We start from the raw sequence: 26,896 nt of genomic DNA, 5'->3' as shown, positions 1-26,896 counted from the left end.
AACCTAGGGTCCATTTCTCCAAATTGCTTAAGGGCTGTTCCAAGCCATTTACAGCCTCAGACTCATGAGGTGGCCAGGAGCACAGAGGGCAGGAACGGAGAGCTGGGTCTGTGCTGATTTGAGCTTCAATAAAGAAGAGGTGGCCCTGTGGGTTCCTAGTTCCAAGGACTTCTATCTGCAGCTGTAAAGTGTAAGAAAATATTCCTCCTTGGCTAACTAATGAAGCCATACACCCAATAAATGCAGAATGAATGAAGAGTAAAAATCAGTCTATCCTCTGGGTAAAACATTATGTAAACATTAAAAATAAGATTTAATTTTTTCTGTGAGCATATATTGCATTGCTGTTTTAAAATTTAGTGATGTAACAAATGGATAAGAGCAAATGATTTAAGTGAAAAAACTAAAATTACCAAAAAATCTAGTGCACACCTCTACAAAATGGAGGTGATAAGCCAGAATGCTCATACTGTTCACCTCCACCACTGTCCGAGCTCCCAGCACGGTAAGTATGCGACAGCTATTTATTGTTCTTGAATAAGTATTGCGATTAGAATGAACTCATTTATTTCCCAAACTTGCTGTAATGAGATATTAACTTTTATAATTTGAGAAAAGTAATTATATAAAAATAAGACTAATTTCACAACCCAAAACCATAAGAGGGGAAAGGAGTATTGATGTTGTTTATATCAAATGTCAGATCTGCAATAAATTATAATTACAAACAGGAACACCATCTCATTTATAGGAATGGAATTTGAAGTTACTGGGGGGGAAAGGACATAGAATTCTTTTCCCTTTGGAATGACAAGGCTTATCTCTAACACTTCAACGTTTCCGGCGACTCTGAAATTTGTAAATAGCAGGGGAGTTCACCGTTTCTTTCTTCACCTTCACCTTCTGAGTTTTATCCTACAAAAGAGTAAAAGGTTACCAGTACACAGCAGGAGAGGCTTTTGTAAAACAGGAAAGTTCATAACTACCTGTTAGGAAACCCCTCATTCCGCCCTCGTCAAGGTGCAGGAGAGATGAGCCCCACCCTAAGGCAACCCCAGGAGGCACGAATCAACTTCCCTGCTGGGCACCTAACACTGGTACTAGTGTGCAGAGATTCTTGGGAAAACTGAGAAGGTACTCAAATCATTTTTTTGGGGGGTAGGGCTTCTTCTCTCACAAACCCCAGTTGAGAAAGGCACAACTCAATGATCTGCAAAGCTGAAGAATTTGACATTTAGAGGAATCATAATATGAAAGGGGCATCTTATATTCCTCAGCTCTGTTATTTATCTACACAATGTTGCCTATTTTTAAACACCAATGAGAGGCACGCACTGTTTTGTTAACCTGTTTAAATGTTAAAGATAGCTGCTCATAAGCTATAAAGTTCATATGCTACCCGATCCTACCCTTTGCTGTTCCAGGGCACTGACTAATAAGCCTCTTATTACCTTCTTAATCAAGGCACATTTCAACACTGTCAGAGTAGCAGACACTGGCTCAAACCACTGCCCCTGAGGAGCAGACATTTACACCGGGGTTGGTTTACACACAGCTGAAATCCAGCCTCAGTTAAGACCTTCACAAGGGGAAAAAAAAAAAAAAAAAGAAGGCCTAAGGCTCTCTCCTCACCATAAGATCTTTGCGTGTTTGAATTTTCTGTGCAATAATGAACAATTTCCTCTCGCGTTCAATCCGCTGTGTCAGGCAGTTATACTGCTTTTGCCTTTCTTTAGCTATCCGCTGCAGAGGGAACACACACATTTTCAATAAAACACTTAACAGGACAAAAAATAAATAAGAAACTGTTTCTTAATCCACTTAAGCCCCAATGCATAAATGGTTTTACCAACTCCCTTCTTACACCAGAATAAATGACACTGTATGTTACTAACAAGTAAGGGTGCTATAAAGTTGTCCATTTTAGGAACATCACATCTTTTTTTTTTTTAATATATTTTATTGATTTTTTACAGAGAGGAAAGGAGAAGGATAGTTAGAAACATCAATGAGAGAGAAACATCGATCAGCTGCCTCCTGCACACTCCCTACTGAGTATGTGCCTGCAACCAAGGTACATGCCCTTGACCGGAATCGAACCTGGGACCCTTCACTCCGCAGGCAGATGCTCTATCCACTCAGCCAAACCGGTTAGGGCAGAACATCACATCTTGAGCTGAACTTCCGGAACCTTGGAGACTTGCCCGGGACACGTGGCTCACCTGGAGCAGTCAGCACTGTCCTCAGGAATCTTTCCACTACTACACTAAGCTGCTTCAACCTTCGTGTGAGTGTCCGGTTACTAAGGTGATGCAGCATGAGCCAGTACTGGAAACCCTCACACAGTGAGTCGGGAAAAGAGAAGGGCACCGGGCAGTGTACTGGTGCCGGAGAACCGCAGCTGGGAGAGCAGGCGTGTCAGCGGACGCTGGCCTGAGAATTCCCACTGCTGCTGATGCCTCCAACACCAGCGTTCCTTCAATTTGGGAGAATTGTAAACCTCTAAGAAACTGAGGAAAGCTTTGGGTTATTTCTTGAAATAAATGTACTTATGTGTGTACAAATTTGTAGGGCTCTTCTCTCATGGAACTCCAGTTGAGAAAGGTAGAACTTTTTATTTTTCTTAAATTTTTTTAAAAATGTTTTTACTGCCGAAACCGGTTTGGCTCAGTGGATAGAGCGTTGGTCTGCGGACTGAGGGGTCCCAGGTTTGATTCTGGTCAAGGGCATGTACATTGGTTGCAGGCACATCCCCAGTAGGGGGTGTGCAGGAGGCAGCTGGTTGATGTTTCTGGCTCTCTATCCCTCTCCCTTCCTCTCTGTAAAAAGTCAATAAAATATATATTTTTTTAAATAAATAAATAAATAAATAAAAATGTTTTTACTGATTTCAGAGAGAGAGAAGGAAGAAAGGGAAACATCGATGTGAGAAAGAAACACTGATCAGCTGCCTCCTGCACGACCCCCAGTAGGGATCAAGCCCACAACCCAGGAATGTGCCCTGACTGGGGATGGAACCGGCAACCTTCTGCTGCATAGGATGACGCTCAACCAGCTGAGCCACAGCAGTCAGGACAGGAAAGGCAGAACGAAATGATCTAAATGTGTATACACGTAGATACCTATTTGCTCAAAATGTCAGTGGGAAGAGGGTGTTCAGACTCCTCAAGTCCATTTGTGGACTGCCCACCCCTTCCAACCTACAGACTGAGCGTTCCTTTGCAATCCACTCACAGCCGTCTCTTAATAAAAACAATTTTCCTTTAAACACAACTATCAAAAGAAACATTACTAGACAAAAATGGCGAGATCCAAACTTTCCCAATGTCTCAAAAGTTATGTTAGTGAACTCTTCTACACAGGAACTTGGAACTCTCATCTCCTTAGGGACTTCCACAATACTTGAAAAGCATCAGTGACACAGCTCATTGAAAATACAACTAATTGGCAAACAGGGTTATCTTGAGAACACTAGTCAGCCGGCTCCTCAGCTGGAAGTGTTATCTGCATAGAGGGGAATAGTGCTGGGCCTCAGACTTAAACAATTGCCTGATTCTAGCGTAGGCTCACAGCAGTGGCTTCAGACAGCTTTTGTTTTCACTTTATTGCACAGACTGTCAAATTTATGGGATTACCCAATATAGTCAAACTAATTAGGGGTATTTATATTACTAAGGCAAGTTTAGCTGCCTCTGAGCTAGAGAAACTGCTGTGAAATTAAACATTGGAAGCAAAGCTGATGCGGAATAAATGATTCAAATCAAAACAGAACAGCTGTCTGACTGAAACACATTGACAGCATTTTTTTTTTTTAAATGAATCAGTCAGAAGTGAGAGTTCAACTCCAGAAGGCTTTGAGAAAAGCGTGTCTTCTGCACAAACCCAGTTACGGTGATGGAAAACACCATGAGGAAGAGTCAATACAAAATTTTGGTACAAATGCATAATATGAAAGACTTTTTGATACATGTATTCGCTGCTAAAGGTTCGATATCAAAGTATATCAGACCTCTTAATCTTCAGTGCCCTCTCCTTTCTCTGTACTTATAAACTGTTGGCACCTGTTACAAGCCTTCAAAGCACAAAGCCCAGGGTCAGAGCTAGAATTCAAATGAAGGTCAAAAGGCCAACACCTATGCTCCTGACCACTAGGCTACCCATCCTCCAATCTGAGAAACCTAGGAACTCTCCTCCACTCCCATCCCCATCATCAAACCCTCCTTCTACTTCTCTAAGGGAACTTGATGTGTTTTCCACAAATAATTATTTTAAATTTGGTGACAAAAAAAAAAAAAAGGAATCTAGATCCCCCTAATTCAGACCCAAAGAAAAATGGAGTAAATTACCTTAAGTCGAGTCTGATGAGTAACTCCTTTCACTTTCTCCTTCTGCAAGGTCTCTATGGTGGGTCTATTAAAGACTCTGTCCACTAATTCCGGGGCAGTTCGCAGGTGAGTTGCAATATCAAACCGTTCAACTAAAAGTCAAGACAATCCTTAAAGCACCGTCTCTAACACCAAACAACACAGAAAAATATGCTAGACTGTCCCAGGAACCTTCAAACGTTTCATACCTTCCTTTTTAGTGTCAAAAAAGAACACATGCTTATTCTGTTGCTTCCCCTGGAAATCCAGCAGATGGAGCTCTGATTTTAGTCTTTCAATTTTCTAGAATACAGAATATGGTCTCATTTTACATTGGGCTCTTACAGGGTATCAGAAATGAATTTGCAAAAGTTCAAACCATTTCACATCATTATCACCAACCAGCAAAGAAACTGCTTCATTCTTTTAAAGGAGCGGACCAGTAAAATTTATCAAGCACCAACCACATGTCAAGCTTGGCATAATCCAAAACTCATTTAATCCTTACAACAAACCTATGAGATAGAAATGAGGAAAAAGCTTCATAGAGGTAAATTCGTCCATAATCTTGGGGCTAATAAGTGGTAGAGCCAGAATTCAAACTGAGTCTGTCTCATTCCCCACATTAAACCCTTTCCACTCTACCAGGCTTCTAAATCACTTTCACAATTAAGCATACTTCGAGATTGTAAATGCCAGAAGCAATCAACATATTATTCTGGTTGAGGGATTTATATTTTTCTTAACCAACAAAAACACATCAGAACAAAGAGTTTTCGGTTGTTACCTTAGCTTCCGCAACCCTTTTCATTTCTATATATTTGACATCCTGAGTTCTCATCAGTTTCAGCTGTTCTGGAGTTACTTCTTCTTTAGTCTCCGGGATAACATGAACGCCATCCTAAAACCCAAATTTCAAAGACACATTCCCTATTAGATTAAAATCATTTCTAAGTTGTTGACATAGTTCATGGTTGGAACGAAGATAACCTAAAGCTTTATGCAACAGCAATTCCATGCAACAGGCCCTCAAGGTGCACGGTCAATTTAGCACATCTAGTCATCCACTCTTCTAACGGCTCCAGGCGTAAGAGAACTCAGAGCCAGGGGCAGAAATGCTTGCTGCTCATGAAGGGGCAGTTTTGCCTTGGATACTGGCCAACAGCAGCACCTGGACAACTAGAAGAGGCTAAGGAAAGGCCAAGATTCTTTCTCTCCACCTCCTCCCCCATCCTTATTTCCTTATTGAGTTGGAGCTCAAAACACTAAACTGATCCATTAGACACCCACCTGGAGTTTAACTCGAGTCATTTTATAGTAGAATTCATCTGGATTTTTTTCAAGAGCTTTCTTTCGAAGAGCTCTGAGGTATTCTTGCTTTTTCCGGTAGTCACTAAAAAGCAGGTTAAACAAGGTTCATACCAAAAAAGAAAAACCCATCAATAACACAACAAGCAAACTTTACAAGCAGCTAAAAAGTTCGCACAAAATGAAACTCAAAAAGCCAAAGCAAAAAATAAAAAGGCCAAAGCAATGACTACATTTGATCCACATGCCACTGTCACTGATGTTGAGCTCCTGTCTCTGCAGGTCCTCTCCTGGTCCAATCTTACCTGAAATTAACGGTCCGACCTATGGCATATGTTTTTAGTGCCATTTATAGCATTACAAGGAGAGACCAAACAAAGCACAAATTAAAACTGGGTTCTGATTCAAGCTTTGGGCACCAAGTGGCCAAATAAGATTCAAAAATTACACAATGCTTTATAGCAAAGTAACCAGAATCATGGATTCTGGAGCCAGACACCCTGGGTTCAAACTGTGACTCTACCACTTCTGGCTGAGTAATCTTGGATAAGTTAGTTAACCACTCAGTGTCCCCACTTAATCTGTAAATGATATGATAACAGCAGTATCCCAGAAGGCTGTTGGGAGGAATGAGTGTAAAAGTTGTAACTCCCCTGGAGCACTGCCTGCCCGGTCGCAGCCCTCAGTTATTACTATTAGCCTTAAAAACTCAGAGACCCAGAGCAACCCATCGCCCACCATCTGTACCAGGAGCATAAAAAAGACTTCAGCTAACAAATAATCATCAAGTATTTTGCAAATAAAGTGCAAACGAAGAAGAAGAATGGGGATAATTGTTTTGTAAAATGTTTTCAGAGTTCATTATCACCCACGCTCAGTCTCATGAATCCATCTTTCACATCTCTTCATTCCACACCACACACATGGTGATGTAAGAGACTCAACAACTGGAATTTTAGATTTTATCTTGCACTTCAAGAAAAGGGAGTGAGAAAAGACTCAGCTTTTGGCTCAAACACCAAGGCAGGGGCAAATCAAAGCCACTATGAGAAAATGATCTGTAGCAACACAATTAAAAAAAAAAAAAAAACCTCACAATGCCACTACAGTTAAATAAATAATGCTCTGCTAAACAAAGACAGAAGTTTAGGGTCACAGACAAGTATCTGACAGGCTGCCAGCGCTTGGGCCATTTTATCAATGGCAGGAAATTATCCCCTGTTGGACACTCAGGCAATTCAACTGCAGTGCAGGGAGACTGGAAGCTTTCTTGGCAGTATCTCTACCAGAAAGACTGAACTCACTTTGCACGAAGTTTGTAATCTTTCTTTTTCTCCAGCAGACCCAGATGTTTTCGAAAGCCAGGCTAGAAAACAAAAGAAGAAAAGGTGTCACGTTTCCTCACAACATGATGGGAACAAGCATCTCTGGAGCGCTCAGTCAATCCATGTCCTTGGAGCCAACGTGCTACCCTATTCCCTCCCCTCCCCCAACTGGGCTCTGCCTCAGGATGAGGGGAACTGTGCAGGCGCCAGAGAGGTCACAAGCACTGCCGTAGTAGGCGTCCTGGCCTATTAAGGACAGAGAAAGGCAACAATGACTCGGCACTAAGCAAGCAGTTGCCAGTTGTACTAAAATTACTACAGACTTAATCCAAGGGTTTATAAAATACTATGAAGGGAAAATATAGTAGCAGGCAACTGTGGTAGGAGAGCTAAATTTAGAGACTGGAGAATTGGATTCAAATCCAAGCTTTATCTCTTAACAATCTGTGACCTTGGGCAAATCACTTAACTTCTCTGAGCTGCTGTTTCCCAACTATAAAGTGAAAATAATCGTATCTATTTCTCGTGGTTATCATAAGGATTCCATAAGCCTCTGGAAGTGGTGGTGTCTGCACATGGCTTGGCACATAACAGGTGCCCAGCATATGTTTACTGTTATTATTATACCTTTGATACAAAGTATGAGAGAAAACCAAGCATGACAGAACATACTTTCCGTGACACAGAACTTGGATAGCACAAAAGGTACAAGGATTATGTCTTCCTATTATCTTTCTACAAGCTACCATTTGTTGAGCATTTAATATAATCAGGGTTTGAACTAGATGCTTTTGCATACAGTATCCTAACAGGCCACATTTATTAGGTACTTACTCTGTTACAGAGCAATCTGCAATGCTCATCAAGTATGATCACATTTAATCCCCACAACTATCATGAAAAATAGGTAAAACGAAGAAATGGCTATCCCAATATTCCAAAAGGGAATAAGGTTTAGAGAATGACTTGCCGAAGAACATAGAACTAGTAAGTGGCAAAGCTAGAATTAGAATCCATTCTATCTGGGGCCACAGTCTGTACTCCTCCTCTCCCCACTGGACTGCATCCTTTTCTGCTCTAAACAATCTTAACTTTTTTTTTTAGAGAATTTTTATGAGTTTATTTGAGCTAAACTGATGACATATACAGGGAAGCAAGACATCAAATGCTCCCTTATCTCAACTTTTGAGGAACTGCATACACTTATCCATTGTTTAAACTTGTATATTAATTTTAATAGTCACCTTTCTCATCTATTATCTTTGAAGTGATACAATAAAGAATTCAATATTTAAAAATAATACCCAAAACCTCTCCTGATAATTTTTATTTTAATTACAGCAGATAAAGAAGACTGACAGAGAGGAGAGAAAGAAAACTCAAGGGTCAAATGGGCAACATCATGAGGCAGAAATCTTGAAAGTTCCATGTCACTTGAATGTATATCGGCATTATAGAAAAAATCCTGGCACTGCATCTGAAATAGTTCAGATAATTACACTTCCCCCTCCATACAGAATATCTTCAATAGCTCCCCACTGCCTCAATGAAGAATCAATAGGATAAAGTCCACACTTGTCCCAAATAGGAAGTGCTCTTGTCAATGTGTTTACCAACCTTTACAGATGGCCTTCTCCACACCTCTCCCACGAAGACCTCTATTCCTATTCAGACATGGCCATGTCTTATTCATGACCTGCCTTGAAAGCCCTCTGTCTCCTCTGCTAATCTAAACCAACTACTTACAACTATGACTCTAGACACACTATTCAATCTCTCTAAGCATCAGATGCCTCATTTGTAAAATGAGGACCACATCCCCCGCATAGGGACGCTGTAGGATTATGAGATAATCCTTGTACAGCATGTTGGGCTGTACCTAACAGTCAGTGCTACAAAAGTGACAGCTATTATCATTGTCTTTCAAGTCCAACAAGTTTCATCATGATGCTTTCTCTCATCATCTCTACTCTTCCCACTCAAATTCTTCATTTGGCATTTGTTATGTGCCACCTCTTATAAAATTGCCTCTTTATTCATATTTTAGTAGCCTCTGGATTCAAAACACTTGGTCTGATTTCTGGCTTTGCCACTTGCCAACTATAGCTGTATGTCTTCGGGCAAATTACTGACCCTATCTGAACCTTAGTATCCTCATCTGCAAATGTGAAAACACAATAGTACCACTTCCACACACTGTTGGGAGTTACGTAAATGAGATAATGAGAGGACAGCATTTTGCACTTTGTCTGGCTCGGGCACACAGTAAGCACTCCCAGCTATTATTACTTTTAGCTAGATCCACACACAGGTCCAAACAAGGTGGCAAATTATACTATTGCTCCCAGCACACCACAGAGCACACACGAAGTAAACAATAAATGTCTGAGAAATGCGATTAAGCAAGAAGACTGAACTGTGGTTAAGAGGCCTTAGTTCCATTCCATCAGCTGGCCACACAACTTTAGGCACATCCATCTCCCTCTCTTTCTCATGTAAAATGAAGCCAGACCAGATATCTCTAAGGGCCTTTCTGAGTTGGTATTATGCGATTCCCACAATTGGTCTTGCGGGCGTAGAAGTGAAATAAATGGATTCTGCATTCATTAAGCTAATTTCTACTCAACCTCCCCACACACACACCCTCCAAAGAAGTCCTACAAATGTTTATTCAGCCTGAACTTGGTGTTTGTGACTGGGTTCATCACTTTATTATTTTTTCCCCTGCTGACACCGGACAGTTTATTGTGAAAAGCTATGGTGTGGGAGGGGGAGGCTGGAGTCCATCTGGGGGGGATTTAGCTGGACATCAGGCATTTCTCCACGTAGGTTTAGAGGCAACACCTTCATGGATAAATCCCCCAGAGGGCTAGGTGGGTGAGTAGGGGCGCCTTAGGCGTGGGGCTCGATGTCAATGGTGGGAAAGCAGCGGCTGTACCTGCGCACAGGCACGCCGTCCGGGCCCACCAGGAACTAATCCAAGTTCCAGGCCACGTCGCTGGGGCACACGGGAGACCAGGTGACGAACTTGGGGTCTATCATGAGCGCAGTGGCGGCGTCACTGGGTACGGGCAGAGCCTCGCACAGGCAGGCAAAGAGGGGGGTGGGCCTGCGCGCCGTTCACCTCGCACTTCTCCAAGAGTGTGAAGTTGGGCTCGAACCCGCCACCAGGCCTGACAAGACTTGAGGGAATTCAGGATCTCTTCATTCTAGGCGTTCTCCTGATGCCCGAACTGGTTGCACGGTTAGCCCAAGACGCCCAGAACGACCAGGCCCCGCTGCAGCTCATTCATCTGGGTGTAGTCGCGAACCGTCGTGCCTCCCAGTGAGGCCACGTTCTCAGTGAGCAGCACCTTGCCCCGCAGGGAGCCCAGGCTCACGGGGCTCCCCGCCGGCCTGCGGGCGCGCAGAGAACGCGTGCACGGAGTGCGGGGCCGCAGCCGCCGGCGCGGCCGGCGCCAGCTGAGCCGCGCACAAGGCGTGGGGATTGCAGAATAGGGAGCGCTGGGCACGGACAGGAACCTGGGCACGTCACGTTAGCTCTCTGGGCCTCAGTTTCCTCATTTGTATAATGGGGGTGGGAAACACCAACCTTACAGGGTGAGACATAAACAAAAAGCCCACGGTGATGACACTATATTCATAACATCGGTTATCTTCGGTCACAGCCCCTATTCGCCGGGAGCAGAGCCGAGCACCTTCAGCTGAGGGTGCCAGTTCCAGCCGGGGCACTTACTGGCTGTATGAGCTTTGACTTCGAGTTCCGCAGAGGCCAAGCCCTTTACACACAGGACCCCATTTAATTATCTCATTGAAAACTTGCAAGATAGCTTTGATTATCCCCGTGCTCTCCCCAAAAAAGAACAACAGGCCCCCTCTTCTCAGAGCCAAGAGGCCCCGCCCCAGGCACGCCGGCGTCATTACCCTGTATTTGCATTTATTTACTCGCAGTGTCTGCGTACAGACCCGGACCCGCAAGCAAAGAGGGGGTTGGAGCGAGAGAAGCACATGGGGCCAGAGCCGGCGCTCGTGGGTCCCGTGAGATCTTACCTGGCTTCGCTCTCGGTGTTCCCGCTGTCGGGACTTAGCTGCTTTCCGAAAAGCCGCCGACATATCTGCTCACGCCTGGGAAACCTCAGTAGACAACGCCGGCGCCGCACCACCTCAGTCTCCGGGTCCACTGAACCGACAGGAAACGGGCCTAGCCGTGGAGGTTTAGGACCGCCCATTTCCTGTCCACAGCCTATGCGGCGCCTGCTTTCCCGGAAGTACGTCCTCTAGCAACGGCGTCCACCACAGGCTGCTTCTGGGAAATGTAGTCTAGTCTCGTGACTTGACAAGAGGCAGTTCTTATTCGCCAGAGCATGTCCACGTGTACCTCGCCTTCGCGCTCGGCTCCGCGTTGGCACCTGGGAACACGTGTCTGGCACTGCCCTCGGCTGAGCTGGGCCTGGAGTTTGCGCATGCGCAGTCACCTGCGGCTGTGCTCCACTTGCCGTATTACCCGGTGCATTTAAAGCCTGGAGCTGTGTGAATTTTACAGTGTACTGGGAAAGAGCACTCGATAGAGAGACAACAGACTCTAAAATCATGTCTGACTCTGCTACTTACTGGCTGTGTGACTTTTGACAAGTCACTTGACTTTAATGAGCATCATTTTTCTCATCCATAAAACAATAATACTAGCATGCACTGCTTGCCTCAGAGGGTGATCAAGGAGCTCACAGTTGAATGGAGGAGTCATACCATAGCAATAGTTTTAAAGTTCTGAGCCTTATCCCCTCAAGAGAATGGCTGGTTGGCAGAATGAGTGTCAGAGGCAGTACAATGTACATGATTAAGACCATGAACCATGGAAGTGTGTTCTGATCCTAACTGCTGCCAATTAAGACAAAGTTAGCTTCATTCAACCTTGGTCTCCCCATCTGTAAAATTAAGGTAATGATACCATACCCACAGAATGGTTGTGAGGATTAAATGAAATAATATGTTTTAAATGCTGTGTTCAGCCCAGTTTGGGTCAGTGGATAGAGCATAGGCCTGCGGACTGAAGGGTCTCAGGTTTGATTCCGGTCAAGGGCACATGCCTGGGTTGCAGGCTCCATCCCCAGTAGGGGATGTGCAGCAGGCAGCAGATCAATGGTTCTCTCTCATCATTGCTGTTTCTATCTTTCTTTCCCTCTCCCTTCCTCTCTGAAATCAATAAAAAAAAAATTTTAAAGAATTTTTTTTTAAATGCTGTGTTCACAATCAATTAGAGCTATTATTGTTGTTATTATTACTAAACCTAACTGTAAGGACAGAGAGTGTTGGGCACAGCAGAGCCCTCGTGAGGGATTTGATTTCTTTTCCATCACGTAAAGCTAGCCCTCAGTGAGTTCTGAAATTGCAACCATTTCACACGACAGGGCTCACTCTTCCAGCTGAGGAGCTCTGGGGAAATCCTCTCCTCTGTCCTTGGAGGCGTGAGTCCAGTAGACCAGTGGGCATGAAAAACCTGAAAGTAGCTGAGATCTGCAGTGTAAAAAGTTTTTTTCTGCATCTGAGTCTGAGCCTTGCCCAACTAGTGCTACATGCATTCACAAATTTCTCTCATTTGTTATTTAACCATTGAAAGACAAGGCCCTTCATGATTCCCACAGATGTCCACCTTTCCAGCCTCATCTTTTTTAAAAAACATATTTTTATTGATTTCAGAGAGGGAGAGAGAAATAGAAACATCAATGATGAGAGAGAATCATTGATTGGCTGCCTCTTGCACGCCCCCAACTGGGGATCAAGCCCACAACCCAGGCATATGTCCTTGACCGGAATCAAACCCAGGACCTTTCAGTCCCCAGGCCAATGCTCTATTCACTGAGCCAAACCAGCTAGGGCTCCAGCCTCATCTTGATTAAGAAGCCCAGCCATCAGGCAGAGTGACCAGGTGGCAGCCCCAGTCCCTCCTGCCACTCCCTCTGGAAAAGGCATTGAGAGATGGGTATACCCAGGAGAAGGCAGCTCTGCACACTGAAAGGGGGAAGGAACCCTAGGCAGCCCAAAGGGTAAGAATGAGCAATACACCCAAAGAAGGAAAGACGTTTTCTCACTGGGGGAAGGAGGGCTTGTGGTTACAAGCATCAGAGAATGATTCAGCACCCAGAGGAAACCACGAGAGGCCTGTCAGTCATCACCCAAGACCTCCTTTTAAAAGCTCTTCCAAGGTGAGAGAATCGCTGTGAGACCCTGAGCAAGCCCCCTTCCACCACAAGATAAGGATGAGTGTGTGGGGACCTCCTGAGCGGCTGAAAGGCTAGATCTCACTTACCCAAGGCTAGCTGTTCAACACTCAGGCTCTGCTTCCAGTCCCAGCTCAGACACACCTGTTCCTGGAAAGGGGGGTTGGGGGGGGGAGAGACTGACGAGAAACAGGAACAGGGAGTCCATGTGGTTGATCCCTAGAGCTCTCTAGGGCACGTCCTCCTGGTCATCGGAAATAGAGCAGGCAGGGAAATGTGAGCCCACTGGGGAGCTGGAAATGGAGAAGGGAACCAGAGGGGCATTTATAGTTTAGGCATCAGGAACAACAGTGATAAACAGCCCCATGCCCCACACCAGTTTCCCTGCCCCAGGTTGGGCCAAGTGAGAAATCTCCTAACTTTTTCCAGCCTCCAGACTCCAAGTGCAGCAGCACAACCTTAACACTTGATCATGAAACATTGAATATTGAATACCTACTGTGTGCTCTCATCCAATCCTCACAAGAATGCTGTGAGACAGGAAGGCAGCCACTCTTACCAGATTAAGGAGACTGAGGCTTGAAGAGATTAAATGACCACCGAGGCTGTAGAGTTTAACAGTTAGGCTCTTGAAGGGAACCAAAGTTTTGTCACCCTGAAGCTGCCTTTTTTGGGATATTTAAGCTGTTTATTAAGAAACAAAGGACTCAGAAATCTAATAAGCCACCCCCCCTCTCTCCTCCCCCCCTCACTTTTCCCCTGTGTCCAAAAAGGTCTTGTACACCCATTGTTGCCTCACTGTCTTTGGGATTTTCATGCCTCTGTGGATACCCCTTGTCTATGTATTAAAAACTTTCATTTTCACCCTAGCCATTTTTGCTCACTGGATAGAGCATTGGCCTGTGAAGGCTCCCAAGTTCGATTCCGGTCAAAGGCACAAGCCTGGGTTGCGGGCTCAATCCCCAGTAGGGGGCGTGCAGGAGGCAGCCAATTAATGATTCTCTCTCATCATGGTTGATGTTTCTGTCTCTCTCTCCCTCTCCCTCTCTGAAATAAAATATATATATGTATATATTTTTTTTAAGTTTTATTTTCTGAGACAGCATGGAGGGACCTGGAGAGTAACATGCTAAGTGAAATAAGTCAGTCAGAGAAAGACAAGTATCACATGATTTCACTCATATGTGGAATCTAAGTAACAAAATGAACTGATGAACTGAGTGGATCCAGAAGCATGGAACAGAGTGCGGAATCTCTGAGGGAAGGCAGAGGAGGGTGGGTGGGTGGGAAGTAATCAACCAAGAACCTTGTATGCTTATATGCATGTCTCAGACAAGGGGGAAGGGGGGCAGTGAGGGCCTGGGGTGAGGGGTGGGGGTGGGCTAGAGGGGGTCAATGGGGGAAAACAGGGGACTTATGTAATACTTTCTACAATAAAGAATTATCAAAAAAATAAATAAAGCCAAAACCGGTTTGGCTCAGAGGATAGAGCGTCGGTCTGCGGACTGAAAGGTCCCAGGTTCGATTCCGGTTAAGGGCATGTACATTGGTTGCGGGCACATCCCCGGTGGGGAGTGTGCAGGAGGCAGCTGGTCGATATTTCTCTCTCATCGATGTTTCTAACTCTCTATCCCTCTCCCTTCCTCTCTGTGAAAAATCAATAAATATATTTTTAAAATAATAAATAAATAAATAAATAAAAATATAAACTCAAAAAGAAGAAAAAAAAACACTTTTATTTTCTCCTATTCATCTTCTCTGTTAATTTGATGATTAGCCCAGTAAGAACTTAGAAGGTGGGAGAAAAAGTATTAATACTTTTAGCCCCACACTCTTTTCTTGGCATAAGAAATTTTAACATCTGACTGGATTTGAATCCAATCTGCCATTAGCTGTGTCGCCCTTGGCAGGTTACTTACTCTCTCTGTGCCTCCATTTCCTCATCCTTAAAGCAGGGATAAAATTAGACATTACAAAAGTTTTTGGAAAGGCAAGTGCATTAATATATATAAACTGCCCAGACAGGGCTCGTGCAAAGTAAGAACTCAGAAAAGGTGGGCTCTTTAAGGATGTTCAAGCCATGAGTAAAAACCAGAGACCCCGCCGAAACCAGTTTGGCTCAGTGGATAGAGCGTCGGTCTGTGGACTGAAGGGTCCCAGGTTCGATTCTGGTCAGGGGCATGTACATTGGTTGCGGGCGCATCCCCGGTGGGGGGTGTGCAGGAGGCAGCTGGTTGATATTTCTCTCTCATCAATGTTTCTGGCTCTCTGTCCCTCTCCCTTCCTCTCTGTGAAAAATCAATAAAATATATTTTAAAAAAAACAAAAAAACCAGAGACCCCCAACTCGACCTTTGACCCAGCACCATCCTTACTCACTCATAACCTCTCCCTTTCAGAAGGCTGCTCACCAGTTCCCTTCCCCCAGAGCAAACTGTTTTTGGCCTTCTACTCCAAACCGGCCAGACAAACCCCAAAGAAAGGGCCCGCACACGGCTGCTCACTCCCTGGATTCCTGAGAACAGGTGCCTATGGTCCAAACTAGGGGGGTAGAAGGGGTCCAAACTGAAGCACGTCTGTCATTCATGCATTCTTCAAACATTTACTACCCAAACACTGCAGTAGGTACTGGGAATGGGGTGATGATCAGGAAGGACCCATTTCCTGCCCTGGTGGCACGTAACAGTTTAGGCATCAAGAACACCAATAATGAACAAGCCATTGTTAATTTTGAAAGGAAACCTAGCTTCAGGGGTGACTTGGGACCCAGTAAGGCAGGCAAGTGATTCAGAGAAGGCAGAGGCGGATGCCCAGGAGCCCCAGCCTGGGAGGGAAGGGGTCTCCGCTGACAGCTCGGCTGGACCCAGCGTGGGGACGGAAGAGCCTCGGTGGCACCTGAGTCTCCACTCGAGGTGCTGAGGTTGTTTCCAGGATTGGTTTTGTTGTCTCTTGTTTTTGCAAACAGCGCAGCAGAGCCTCCTCCTCCCTTCCCCACCCTTCCAGATCGAGGCTATTTATTCCTAGTGACAAGCCTGAGGCTCCCAGGAGGGGTGGCCTCAAAGACCTGGTGGGGCCCTGTGTCCCTGGCAGGCGCCAGTCCTCCCTCCAGGGCACAGAGAGGAAGCCAGAGGGTTGGAAACTGTAGAGGTGAGGAAGGAGGGGTTCCCTCCACCGCCCATGGAGTGCCCTGACCATGCACCCTCCTCCCTGAGAAGCTCAAAAACCATGGGGCCAAGGATGAGGGTCTCCCCTGGGCTTCGAAGGTCAAAACTATTCCTGGCACTGTGGAAACCCAGGCAGGACTTTTCAGTCCCAGGATGCAGCTGGAGGTGAGGAGGTGGCTACTTCTGTTTTTGTCACTCAGAGATGTGGACTAAAGCCCTTTGAAAGTCAAGTCCCCATGGGGGTGCGGGTGGGGGAAGGATCCTCTCTGCACTCCACCACCTAGGTCACTGACAGGGCCATGACCCTGGGTCAAAAACCACCCTCGCCTCCAGGCTGGATTAAGGCCTTCCCCAAACTCGGGCTGAGTGTGACCCCTGGGGGGGAACGGGTGTGGGGGAGAAGGACACGAAGAGGTAGGAAGACTCTTGGTCCCCACATGGACTTCCGTCGGCTGGGTCCGGTAGCCCTCGCCCGAGATTGAAGGCGGCAGTCTCCCGCTTGCAGCTGGGGGACGGGGAGGTGGGGGCAGCAGGGGGAAAGGGGCAAGCAGGGAGAGGCTGAAAAAGCTGCAGAGTGGGGACAGGGGCGGGGTCCTGGCCGCCCGGGCCGGGTGGGAGAGCCAGGTTAGGCTGGGCCCGAGGAGGGGGACTGGAGCGTGCTTCCAGTCTAAGGGAGGCGGGGCGGGGTCTGCCCCCCCCCAGCCCTCCCCCACTCGGCGATCGCGGGCGGGAGGCGGGGTCCGCACCGGCGGGCAGGGGCGGGGGGGGGCGGGGTCCGGGCGGGGCGGGCCGGGCGCTCACTTCCTCGGGGAGGGGTTGGGGCCGCGCTCCCACTCGCCCACACGGTCCGGGAGCCGCCGGCAGCTCGCTCGGCCCCCGCGCGGCCCGGCCCGCAGGTAGAAGCGTGGAGGGACGCGGGCCCGCCTTCCCGCACATCCCCCCTCGCCAAGAGCGCGCCCCGCTGCCGCCGCCCGCTTCGAGGTGAGCTCCCCGCCGAGCCCGGCTCGGATCCCCGCTCCTGGCCCCAGCCCTGGAGCCGCGGACAGAGCGGCGGCGGCCTGCCCCCTGCCCCCGCCTGGGTCTGGCCGCGGGCGCCCGGGGCGCTGAGCCCCGGAGGGCGACCTCCAGACCACTCTGCCCCCGGCCACCGGCGGGGCGGGGGTGCTGCGGGAGTGGGCGGGGGAGGGGGCCGTGTTTGAAATGGAAAAGCCAGAGTTGTCGAAATAGAGACCGGAGGGTCCTAGAAACTGAGGTTCCCAAAAGCCCAGTGGAATGGGAGACCGGGACCGGGACCGGGAGGCAGGCTCAGGCAGGAGGCTGCAGTTACTTGAAACAGGACAGGGACTTGGGCTTAGAGTCAATGAGAGACAGCCCCAGGCATAGGCACCAACCCAGGTTCTGTGGAGCTTTTTAGGAAAAAGCGGACAGTGAATCTAGTGACCACTGCATAAGGCCCTTCCCAGTGCTGGGGGCAGAAATAAGGCAGCCTGAACCGCTTGGTTGTCTGGTTCCGCCAGGGCCGCCGGGATCCTGGGCGGGTGAGGGGCCCAGGAGCCTAAGCTTCCTTAGCCCGGCTGTGAATCCGCCTCTGGGAGGCCTGTAGAGACCTTCAGAGCCTGAGACAGAGACACTCCGGCTTGCAGAGATGCTGAGAGGTGGAGAACTGGATGGGGTGGGGACCGAGACATTCTTCCCAGGAGAGACACTAAGAGACCAGACGTGGGTGTTCAGAGGTAGAAATTCACGGAGGCGAGCTGCTGGGAGATGGCCAGTCCGAGATCCAGAGACACCCACTACGTAGAGGCAGTTGTGAAGTGTGCAGACGCACGGGCACGGGCCGTGGAACAGCGCTAGATGCTGGAGACTGAGATTTAATGGAGGCGCACTGGCCGCCTCCCGGACAGAGCAAGAGAGACTCAGGCCCAAAAGATTGGGGAGCAAGAATGTGGGGAAACACAAACTCGGGGCCAACTTCATCCCCATGAGGAGAGGACCTGGGGCTGTGAGATTAAGATCAAGAGCCCCAGGCATATACAAAGACAGTTTCAACTTATTTTTAAACTCGGATCTTGGGCGGGCTGCTTCAGCCCTGGGGGACTCGGGGTGAATGAACTGTTCCTCTCTTGTCCCCAGAGCAGCTGCTGCTGGATCCTGCTTCCCACCCCTCTTTCCCCTAAACTGCTCTGACTCCCAGGCCCCAGGGCAGGGAGGAGGAGTGGAGGGTTGGGGTAGGTGCCTGCTAGCCGGGGGTGGGGGTAGGGGTGGGGAGAGTTCAATGTCTCCCCTTTAGTCTCCTGTCAACTCCAGGGAGCTAGAGGAGGGGTCTGTTCTGATCCTGGCTCACAGCCTGGCCAGGGATTTGCACAGTGGGGGCTGAAGGGGGGCATAAAGGTTGAGCGGTTGGCATGGGTAATTGGAAAGGCTCCTGGGTGTCTTCCAATGGCAGGGCTGGCAGCTGGAGAGAAGAGCCGGGCTCCTGTACTACTGATGTCACCCAGCATCTCATGTCCCCCTGCTCTTAAGGCCTTTCCCCCCATTCCACCACCACTGCAGCATTTCTAGGGAAAGAGAAACAGCAAAGGGCTCCTGGGCTCTCTGATACCTGAATGACCTTGAGTATGCCCGTGGCCTCTGTGCCGCACTACCCTCCTGCTTGCCTTTTGTGAGACCTGATGAGACGGTGGGTGGGTGGGTGGGAATGCACTTTGCGAGAGGAGAGCAGCATCCAGATGTGTGCACCTGTGTACCTGTGTGAGGGGGGGTCTCAGAGTTATGCTTGCTGGAGTCAGGCTGCCCCCATAGCCTGGGCTTCTTGGGTGCCCCAAGTGGACATAGGGATTCCCTCTTTGTTCTCTCCCTGGGCCTACACTAGGAATGTCCAGGTCAAATCCCAGGCCAGCTCCCCGATCCAGGCCTGGCCGAGAAACTATTGTCTGACCCCCCGTATGAGGGAGGGGCTAATCATAAAAACACGAATACCCTCCATTTACTGACAACTAACTAACTCAAGGTGCTTTCCAAGTATCATCACATTTTAGCCCGACAATAAACCCAGGAGGTAGGAGGTAGTGGTGGATGGGAAAACAGGCTCAGAGAGCGTGAGTGGCTTGCCCAAGATCACCCAGGTTTATATTTCACAGCTCAAGCCTCTACACACCACATGCCACAGCCATTTATCCAGCTATTCTGAGCTCTGAGAGGTGCCAGATGTGTGTCTGGGTCAGGTGTAGAGGGGTGCGTGCTGGTGGGGGTAGGGGCTGAGCGCCATCTGGCCACCTGAGCAGTCTCCCCTGCACAGCCCTCCCCACCATGAAGGAACACAAGACTGGCTCCCTCAGTCCCCCAGTCCTGCCAGGGAACGGGGGAGGAGGGAAATGGGCAGAGACAGGTGGGCCTTGATAGTGCCCTTCACTCTGTCCTCACTGGAGCCCAGCTGGACAGACTAGGGGATTCTGGGAAGGAAACAGAAGCCATGCCCATACCCTATTTGGGGTGTCCCTGTCTCAGAGTGGTGACTGCCTCCCAGGGGGTGGGCCCAAGGCTAGCATGGGCCTGGGAAGGTGGCAGCTGCTCAGAGCCCAGCCAGGAAGGAAGGAAAAGGCCCCCGGCACTCCTGGACAGAGGCATAGCCACCCTCCACCTGTGTGCCCCCTGCTGCCCATGGCGGACAGCCCAGGCAACCCTCAGATGCCGGGCCAGAGGAAACCCAGGCCTGAGCGGTGGGAAGCGGGGTTTCTGGGGCGGGGGGGGGTACCCTCCACCCTGCAGCATAGCCCCTACCCCAGAAGTCCCTGCTCTGAAGACCCCAGCTCCTGGTGGCCTCAGGCCCTGGCCAGGGTATGAAGTGAGTGTCCTCGCACTGTACAGAAGGACAGCCATGAGCTCACGAGCCATCCCTTTTCAGAAGAGCCAGATCCTACAGGCTTGGGGCGTCTGTTGGCGCCTGGAGTCTGAACTCCAAGGCAGAGCAACGCTTGTTGGCGAGAATTTCCCACTGTGGGTGGCTGAGAAAAGGAGGGCTTTCCCTTCAACTTGAGCCAGGGCAGGCTCTGGGGACTGCCAGTTCCTGAGGTCTAACGTGGAGGGAGTAGGTTGGTGGGTTCCTTTGTACTCCCCAGGCTCATCTGTGCTGTGAGAACATGCCCTTCCGATGGGTCCTGGGGGTTCCTCTCCACCCACCCCGGGATCCCTGTCCTCAGAGAGCAGGCTTCGTGATGGAGGAGGCTGGAGGTGGGGAGCTCTGAATCTGGGGCTAGAGACTGGTGTCAGGGGCAACAGAAGGGACCAGGAACCCCATTTCCCCACCGCCACCCCCACTCCCCATGCTCCTGTTCCAGAGGCAGCTGTGTGGATGACCTCATCCCACAAACATGCTTTGTTCCTGAGAAAATGGAAAGTGTCTGAGGTTTGGTGGGGGGAGTGGGTGTCTGCAGCAACAGCTCTTAGGGCCCCCCCGTTGCCTGACTCCCCATCCGAGAGGGGGTCTGATTGGGGAGAAAATGTCTTCAGTGGCTCCCTCTCTCACCCTTCACGCCCCCACCCCAAACCCTGAGAAATCAGAAAAGCTGGGGAGAGGCTGTCTCTCCCAGAGGCAGGAGGAGGGAAATGGTGACCCAGGGGATGGAAAGATTCCTGGGTTTTGCCAGATGCTGCCAAGCATGATGCCCCCCAGCAGGAGATGGCAGGGAGGCACGCTGCATCATCTGTCTCCAGTTCCCCTCTCCCTCCCCAGGCATCGCATTTCCCTTTTCTCTCCCTGTTGCTGGTAAAACCTGACATCTGGCCATCTGGGCTGCCACAGCTGCTGCAGATGTTGCAGGCCACGGCTGCCCAGGCTGGTGCGACCAGAGACCCAGCGGGGGGTGAGAGCAGAGCGTCCAGCTGGGGAAGCTTGCCTGGGTCCAGCTTGCAGGATTTCCTTCCTGCTTAAACCCAGGCTGAGCCTCTGAAGTCCTTATGGCTGGGCTGACTCTCCTGGGAGGTGAGGCGCAAAGACATCGCCTCCTCCACCTCCACCATTCATCCGCTCAGCGTACCTCTAACATCCCCCTGCTTCCGGGATGGGGACAGACAGGAACAGCCCATTCCCACCCCTACGCTCCCCGCTCCAGACCTCTGGGTAGGGGCTCCTTTATCTGCATCCCAAGGGTCCCTTCCTAGGAGTCAGGAGAGGGTGGGAGAGCTGTTCATACGGGATAGGATCGGGTGGCTTTCTGCCCCTGCTCTTGCCCCCTTGGGGACAGTAGGGACAGTGGAGGCTAAACTCAGGCTGGGGCAGGAAATGAGTCACTGACCCAGGAAAAGCCCCCTCACCCCAGATCTGCCAGGGCCCAGATAAGAAAACAACTTCTGCTTCCTGATTTTTTCCTGACCCCCTTCCACCCCCACCGTCAAATACAGAAACAAACAAGCAGGACTCCTGGGTTCCCGGAAGCACCCTTTCCCCATCACCACCTACTCTGACCTGGCATTTTCTTTCTTTAAAAAAAATAATATTTTGATTAAATTCAGAGAGGAAGGGGGGGAGAGAGAGAGAGAGACATCAATGATGAGAGAGAATCATTGATCGGCTGCCTCCTGCACGTCCCCACACTGGGGATCGAGCCCACAACCCCGGGCATGTGCCCTGACCAGGAATCGAACCATGACCTCCTGGTTCATAGGTCGACACTCAACCACTGAGCCACACTGGCTGGGCTGACCTGGCATTTTCTATGCCTGGCCTCTTGCTCTTTATTTAATGCCAAGGCTCCTGCAAGGAGTTAAGCCACAGCCCTTCTCGGTGACCCTGTTGCACCTTGTGTCCCTCACAGGGCTCGCTCACAGCCACCATGAGTGAGGCCTTTGACTGTGCAAAATGCAGTGAGTCCCTGTATGGCCGAAAATACATCCAGACAGACAACGGCCCCTACTGCGTACCCTGCTACGACAACACCTTCGCCAACACCTGTGCCGAGTGCCAGCAGCTGATCGGGCATGACTCGAGGGTAAGGACCAGACCAGGCCGGGGGGCAGGGAGTGGGTGGAGGCAGGAGGGAGGGGATAAAGGTGCCAGTGCCCCTGCGACGCTCCCGGCAGGAGCTGTTCTACGAGGACCGCCACTTCCACGAGGGCTGCTTCCGCTGCTGCCGCTGCCAGCGCTCACTAGCCGATGAGCCCTTCACCTGCCAGGACAGCGAGCTGCTCTGCAACGACTGCTACTGCAGTGCCTTCTCCTCACAGTGCTCTGCCTGTGGGGAGACCGTCATGCCGGGTACGTCCCCGGGGGCTCGTTGCGTGTGGGACCGGCTATGCCTGGCACCTGTATAGGGTTCATGCATGTGCAAGGGACTGGCACGCCTGTCTGATACATGCATGGAGGTTTTACAGTAAACACCTGCACAGGCAGCGTGTTCTTAGAAACTTAGTGTGTGCAGGGTCTGTCGTGCTTATATGATCTTGGGAACTTGGAGTGAGTAGGGACTGGCATGCACAGGTATACACTTGAAAGCTTAGCATGTACGGGAACTGACAAGCCTGGTACATTCCTGAGGGTTTAATATGCGCTGGACCGGTGGGCCTGGTATACACCTGTGGGCTTACCATGTATGGACAAACTGACACACCTTGGGGCTTAGCATGTCCAAAGAGCTGCATGTTTGGTGCATGTAGGAGCTAAGCGTATGCTGGGACTGTCATGCTTGGTACAGTGGGTCTTGGTGTGTGCAGAGACTGATAAACAGAGGGCTTAACATGTGTGCTGAGTGCATGCTTAATAGATATGTGTAAGGATTTAGAATATGTGGAGAAGGGCATGATTGGGATATGCAGGGGCTTAGCATGTACTGAACCTACTGTGTTCAGAACTTTAGAACTTGCTTGGCTAGTATAAGTGGGGTATTTGCTAAAACCATCAAATCTGGTGCGTAAGGGCCTAGCATATACTGAGTCATCATGCCTATGACATGAGAAAGTCATATCTGTTCCATATGAGGACTTCACATATGCCAAACCCTCATGTCTAGTGTATGGGGGCCTAGCATGTGCATGGCCAACATGTCCAGTGTTTGGGGGAGGTTAGCATGTACAGTATGTGTGGTGGGGGCCCTGCTGCATGTGCATGGACACCACCCTGCCTGAGCTATGGAAACTGGGGATTCTCCTGGGGAACGCGGCCATAGCAGAGGGTGGCACTCAGGAGCTTGGCACACAGCTTCTGAGTGGGAGCCCTGTTCCCCACAGGGTCCCGGAAGCTGGAGTATGGAGGCCAGACGTGGCACGAGCACTGCTTCCTGTGCAGCGGCTGTGAGCAGCCACTGGGCTCCCGTTCCTTCGTGCCCGACAAGGGTGCTCACTACTGCGTGCCCTGCTACGAGAACAAGTTTGCTCCTCGCTGTGCCCGCTGCAGCAAGGTGGGGGCTGGGCCAGCAGGGTGGGGCCCTGGTCTCCACTGTATGATGGGTGGGGGTGAGCAAGGCTCTGTTGTGGGGTGGGAATCCCCACTCCCCCCTGCTGACAGATGCTGCCCCCACAGACGCTGACACAGGGTGGCGTGACATACCGTGACCAGCCTTGGCATCGAGAATGCCTGGTCTGCACTGGGTGCCAGACACCCCTGGCAGGGCAGCAGTTCACCTCCCGGGATGATGATCCCTACTGTGTGGCCTGTTTTGGAGAACTCTTTGCACCCAAGTGCAGCAGCTGCAAGCGCCCCATCACAGGTGGGAGAAGGGTCGAATAACTGAGAGGGTGGGGTGCAGGCAAGGGAATGGGATCTGGGGTTGGATGAGACCCAGGGCCAGGACCGCCCTCTAGGTCAGCAGAGCTAACGTCCAGCCTCCCTCCAGGACTCGGTGGGGGCAAGTACGTGTCCTTTGAAGACCGCCACTGGCACCACAGCTGCTTCGCCTGCGCCCGCTGCTCCACCTCCCTGGTGGGCCAAGGCTTCGTGCCCGACGGAGACAAAGTGCTGTGCCAGGGCTGCAGCCAGGCAGGGCCCTGAGCCAGGGCTCCTGGGCCCAGGCCCTCCCAAACCAGGGCCCTGAGGACTAAGGCTCCTTTTCCAAACCACCTCTGGGACCCAGCCTCTCCCCCAAATTGGGGCTCCCCCTGGGCTCCAGGATTCAGCCTCCCCACTCCAACATCCCCAAACTGGTACTCCCTGGCCCAGGGTCCCCAAACCTGGGCTCTTTCGGACCCTCTACCATTCATATCTCCTCCCAGGCCTGAACTCTAGAACTCAGCCCTGTCCCCTAGAGTTGTGGTTCCCAGACCAATCCCTCTCCCCAAATCAGGGCTCTAGATCCCGCCCCTCCACACCTGGACTCAGACCCAGGCCCTTCAATCGAGGCTTCTCGGCAGACTTTAGGTCCCCTCTGGGTGCCTGCGAAGTCCTGGACTCGGGCTTGACCCTCCCCACCCCCATCCCACTCCTGTACCCAGGGCTGGGGCTGTCTGGGCAGCAGATCAGGGGTTCACTGGTTAGAAGGTCCTAGGGTACAGGGTTTTGCCCAGCCCGCAATCGTTGCGTGTTTTCTCATTTCAGCTCCCATTTGCCCCGAGATGGGCAGCGGGGTGGGACTGGTTCGCCCCCTTAGAGATTCTGCAATAAAGCAGTGTGAGGCCGCACAGGCCGCTGTGTGTGTGTGTCTGGGGATGGAGGGGAAAGAAGGTTCCTCTGCAGACCAGGAGACTCTGAGGCTATTCCAGGCCTCGGTGCAGGGCAGAGGGGGGAGCTGCGGGCCACAGGATGGGAAATCTCTCCGGAGAAAGGGGATCCCCGCCGCCGCTGCTACCGTCCCTCGGGCTTAACCTGCCAACCCCCTGCTGGCGAAGGGCTCTCTCCTCCCCGGAGAAGGGAGGGGTTTACGGGAGCGCGGGGGTACTGGTGGGTTTCCCCGTCTGGTACAAACTGTCCCCCTCCCTTCGTCGTCCTTTCCAAACCCCGCTGAGCCCCCGGTGCGGATCCCCAGTCTGGGCCCAGACCCTCAGTCCCCTTCCCCCCTCTTCCCGAGGATTAGCGGAGGCGGCCCGGGATCCGCTCGCGGCCGCACGTTTTTTGCCAAAAAAGGCAAGGATGCAGCTGCACGCGCCACGGGAACATCTGGATCCGATTCCCGGCATGAATGGGTCACGGCCCCGCCTCCCCACCCCCATGATTCCAGGGCGGGGGCGTGAGCGCGCAGAGGGGGCTGGCCCCCAAAGTGGGGAGATGGGGCGGAGCGCTTCCCCCCCGCCCCCCTTCACCCGGCGTCCGACGCCCCGGGTCTGCCTGCGCTGCGGCCTGCGGTCTGGGCTCGCGGTCCCACTGTCGGAGACGGAAGGCTGTGGGCACTCCCTGCGCGCTCGGCTGAGGTGCTCCAAGGCGCTCCAGGTCTCGCCCGCAGCCTCCTGGGGTGGGGGCCGCCGCCGCCGCCGCCGCGGGCCCTCGCCTCCCGTGGAGGAGGGGCCCTCGGTCCGGCACGGCCGCGTGATTATATGTATCGCGTATGAAATCCTCCCTGTAGTCCTATGGGGCGGGCATGTTTCCATCTCACAGAGGTGGAGACTCCGCGGGCCAGTTCCCCCCAAGTTACAATAGGCAGCCACTGGCAGACCCCGCATTCTGATCGGCTTCTGTCTGCCTGACCCTCTTCGAATTCTAAACTTTCGGAGGCCGTGGTTGACATTTCCAAATGCCCACCATGTGTGCTTATAATTTAATGATTATACGTTTCCATTTTCGTCTCTTCCACCAGCCCCTGTGAGGACTGGGCTCGCCCTGCCTTGCTGGCCCCTCCATTCTCAGCTCCCGGCAATTACTACATGTTCAATAAATACTTGTTGAGGACGCGTAGTCCAAGCCTAGGAAACAGCTGGTGCAAAGGCCTGGAGGCCTGAAAAAAAAACATAGGGTGCTTTGAGGAAGCAGCAAGCAATTTCATTTGGAGGAAGTGCCAAGAGACTTAAAATGGCAAGCAGAAGCCAGGTCATGAAAAGTCAAATGCCAAGTTAAACAGACCTCACCCTGCGGGGAAAGCAGGCAGTGGAAATGTTTAAGCCAGGACACGAGGCGATCGCTCTGGCTGCAGTGTGAATAATGGATAGGAGAGTAAGATGAGCAGGCTGGTTAGGAGGCGAGTGCTGTGGTCCAGGTGAGAGATAAGGAGGCAGGTGGCAGCACGGGTGGAAAAGACAGGACTCGGTGACTGGTGGGGCAGAGTGGGGAAGAAGAAGGTTTGAGGGGAAGGAAGGTATCAGGTGAATGGTGTTGCTCAGATGACCTACCCACCTAAGGAAGAGATGTGCAGATACAATACTGAGTCGTTGATTTCAAGATAAACATTTTTCAGATTTAACATCTCAGAAAGCAAATGCATTGTATAATCTAAGGTGTGACCTCGTTTATTTGATAATTTTTTTTCTTTCTTAGTGGAACATAAAATAATGGGGAGGTTAACATTTTACAGGAGCTCATATTCAATAAAATAGAGTAAATCCCAAACCTGAGCCTCAAACCCTTCCCCCCCCCAAAAAAAAAAAAAAGATACACGCTGAGTC

At 50.5% G+C, this 26,896-nt stretch overlaps 2 protein-coding genes and 1 pseudogene across 3 annotated transcripts; 1 reads left to right on the top strand and 2 right to left on the bottom strand.

The window, feature by feature from the left end:
- Nucleotides 1–403: 403 nt before the first annotated feature.
- UTP11 (UTP11 small subunit processome component) lies at nucleotides 404–11,192 on the bottom strand. The gene is made up of 8 exons (XM_008151156.3): nucleotides 11,048–11,192; nucleotides 6,977–7,038; nucleotides 5,655–5,757; nucleotides 5,152–5,265; nucleotides 4,574–4,667; nucleotides 4,347–4,477; nucleotides 1,633–1,743; nucleotides 404–915 (listed from the first exon to the last, which is right to left on the bottom strand). The coding sequence occupies exons 1-8, from the start codon at nucleotides 11,108–11,110 to the stop codon at nucleotides 832–834; spliced, it is 762 nt and encodes a 253-aa protein (XP_008149378.1). The 5' UTR covers nucleotides 11,111–11,192; the 3' UTR covers nucleotides 404–831.
- Nucleotides 9,714–10,528, bottom strand: LOC103294866 (glutathione peroxidase 1-like; annotated as a pseudogene).
- Nucleotides 11,193–17,198: 6,006 nt separating the features above from the next.
- Nucleotides 17,199–26,863, top strand: FHL3 (four and a half LIM domains 3). 2 transcript variants are annotated; one of them, XM_054721283.1, is made up of 6 exons: nucleotides 17,199–17,359; nucleotides 22,192–22,365; nucleotides 22,457–22,631; nucleotides 23,600–23,769; nucleotides 23,892–24,078; nucleotides 26,095–26,863. In XM_054721283.1, exons 2-6 carry the CDS (start codon nucleotides 22,210–22,212, stop codon nucleotides 26,181–26,183), a joined length of 777 nt encoding a protein of 258 aa, XP_054577258.1. In that variant the 5' UTR covers nucleotides 17,199–17,359; nucleotides 22,192–22,209; the 3' UTR covers nucleotides 26,184–26,863. The 2 variants fall into 2 exon arrangements, with proteins under 2 accessions (XP_054577258.1, XP_054577257.1); XM_054721282.1 differs by lacking the exon at nucleotides 26,095–26,863 and adding an exon at nucleotides 24,205–24,985.
- Nucleotides 26,864–26,896: the final 33 nt, after the last annotated feature.

The sequence above is a fragment of the Eptesicus fuscus genome, chromosome 9, assembly GCF_027574615.1.
Source record: "Eptesicus fuscus isolate TK198812 chromosome 9, DD_ASM_mEF_20220401, whole genome shotgun sequence".
In the NCBI taxonomy this organism is placed as follows: Eukaryota; Metazoa; Chordata; class Mammalia; order Chiroptera; family Vespertilionidae; genus Eptesicus; species Eptesicus fuscus.
The sequence above is the reverse complement of the archived record's forward strand: the minus strand, read 5'-3'. Positions and strand labels throughout refer to the sequence as shown.

Coding starts and splice junctions, on each gene's coding strand:
- UTP11 (XM_008151156.3), bottom strand. CDS start 11,110: ATGTCGGCGGCTTTTCGGAAAGCAGCTAAGTCCCGACAGCGGGAACAC. Junction 4,668..5,151: donor AAAGGGTTGCGGAAGCTAAG/GTAACAACCGAA, acceptor TCTGTATTCTAG/AAAATTGAAAGACTAAAATC. Junction 4,478..4,573: donor TTTTGACACTAAAAAGGAAG/GTATGAAACGTT, acceptor CTTGACTTTTAG/TTGAACGGTTTGATATTGCA.
- FHL3 (XM_054721282.1), top strand. CDS start 22,210: ATGAGTGAGGCCTTTGACTGTGCAAAATGCAGTGAGTCCCTGTATGGC. Junction 22,632..23,599: donor TGGGGAGACCGTCATGCCGG/GTACGTCCCCGG, acceptor TGTTCCCCACAG/GGTCCCGGAAGCTGGAGTAT. Junction 23,770..23,891: donor GCTGTGCCCGCTGCAGCAAG/GTGGGGGCTGGG, acceptor CTGCCCCCACAG/ACGCTGACACAGGGTGGCGT.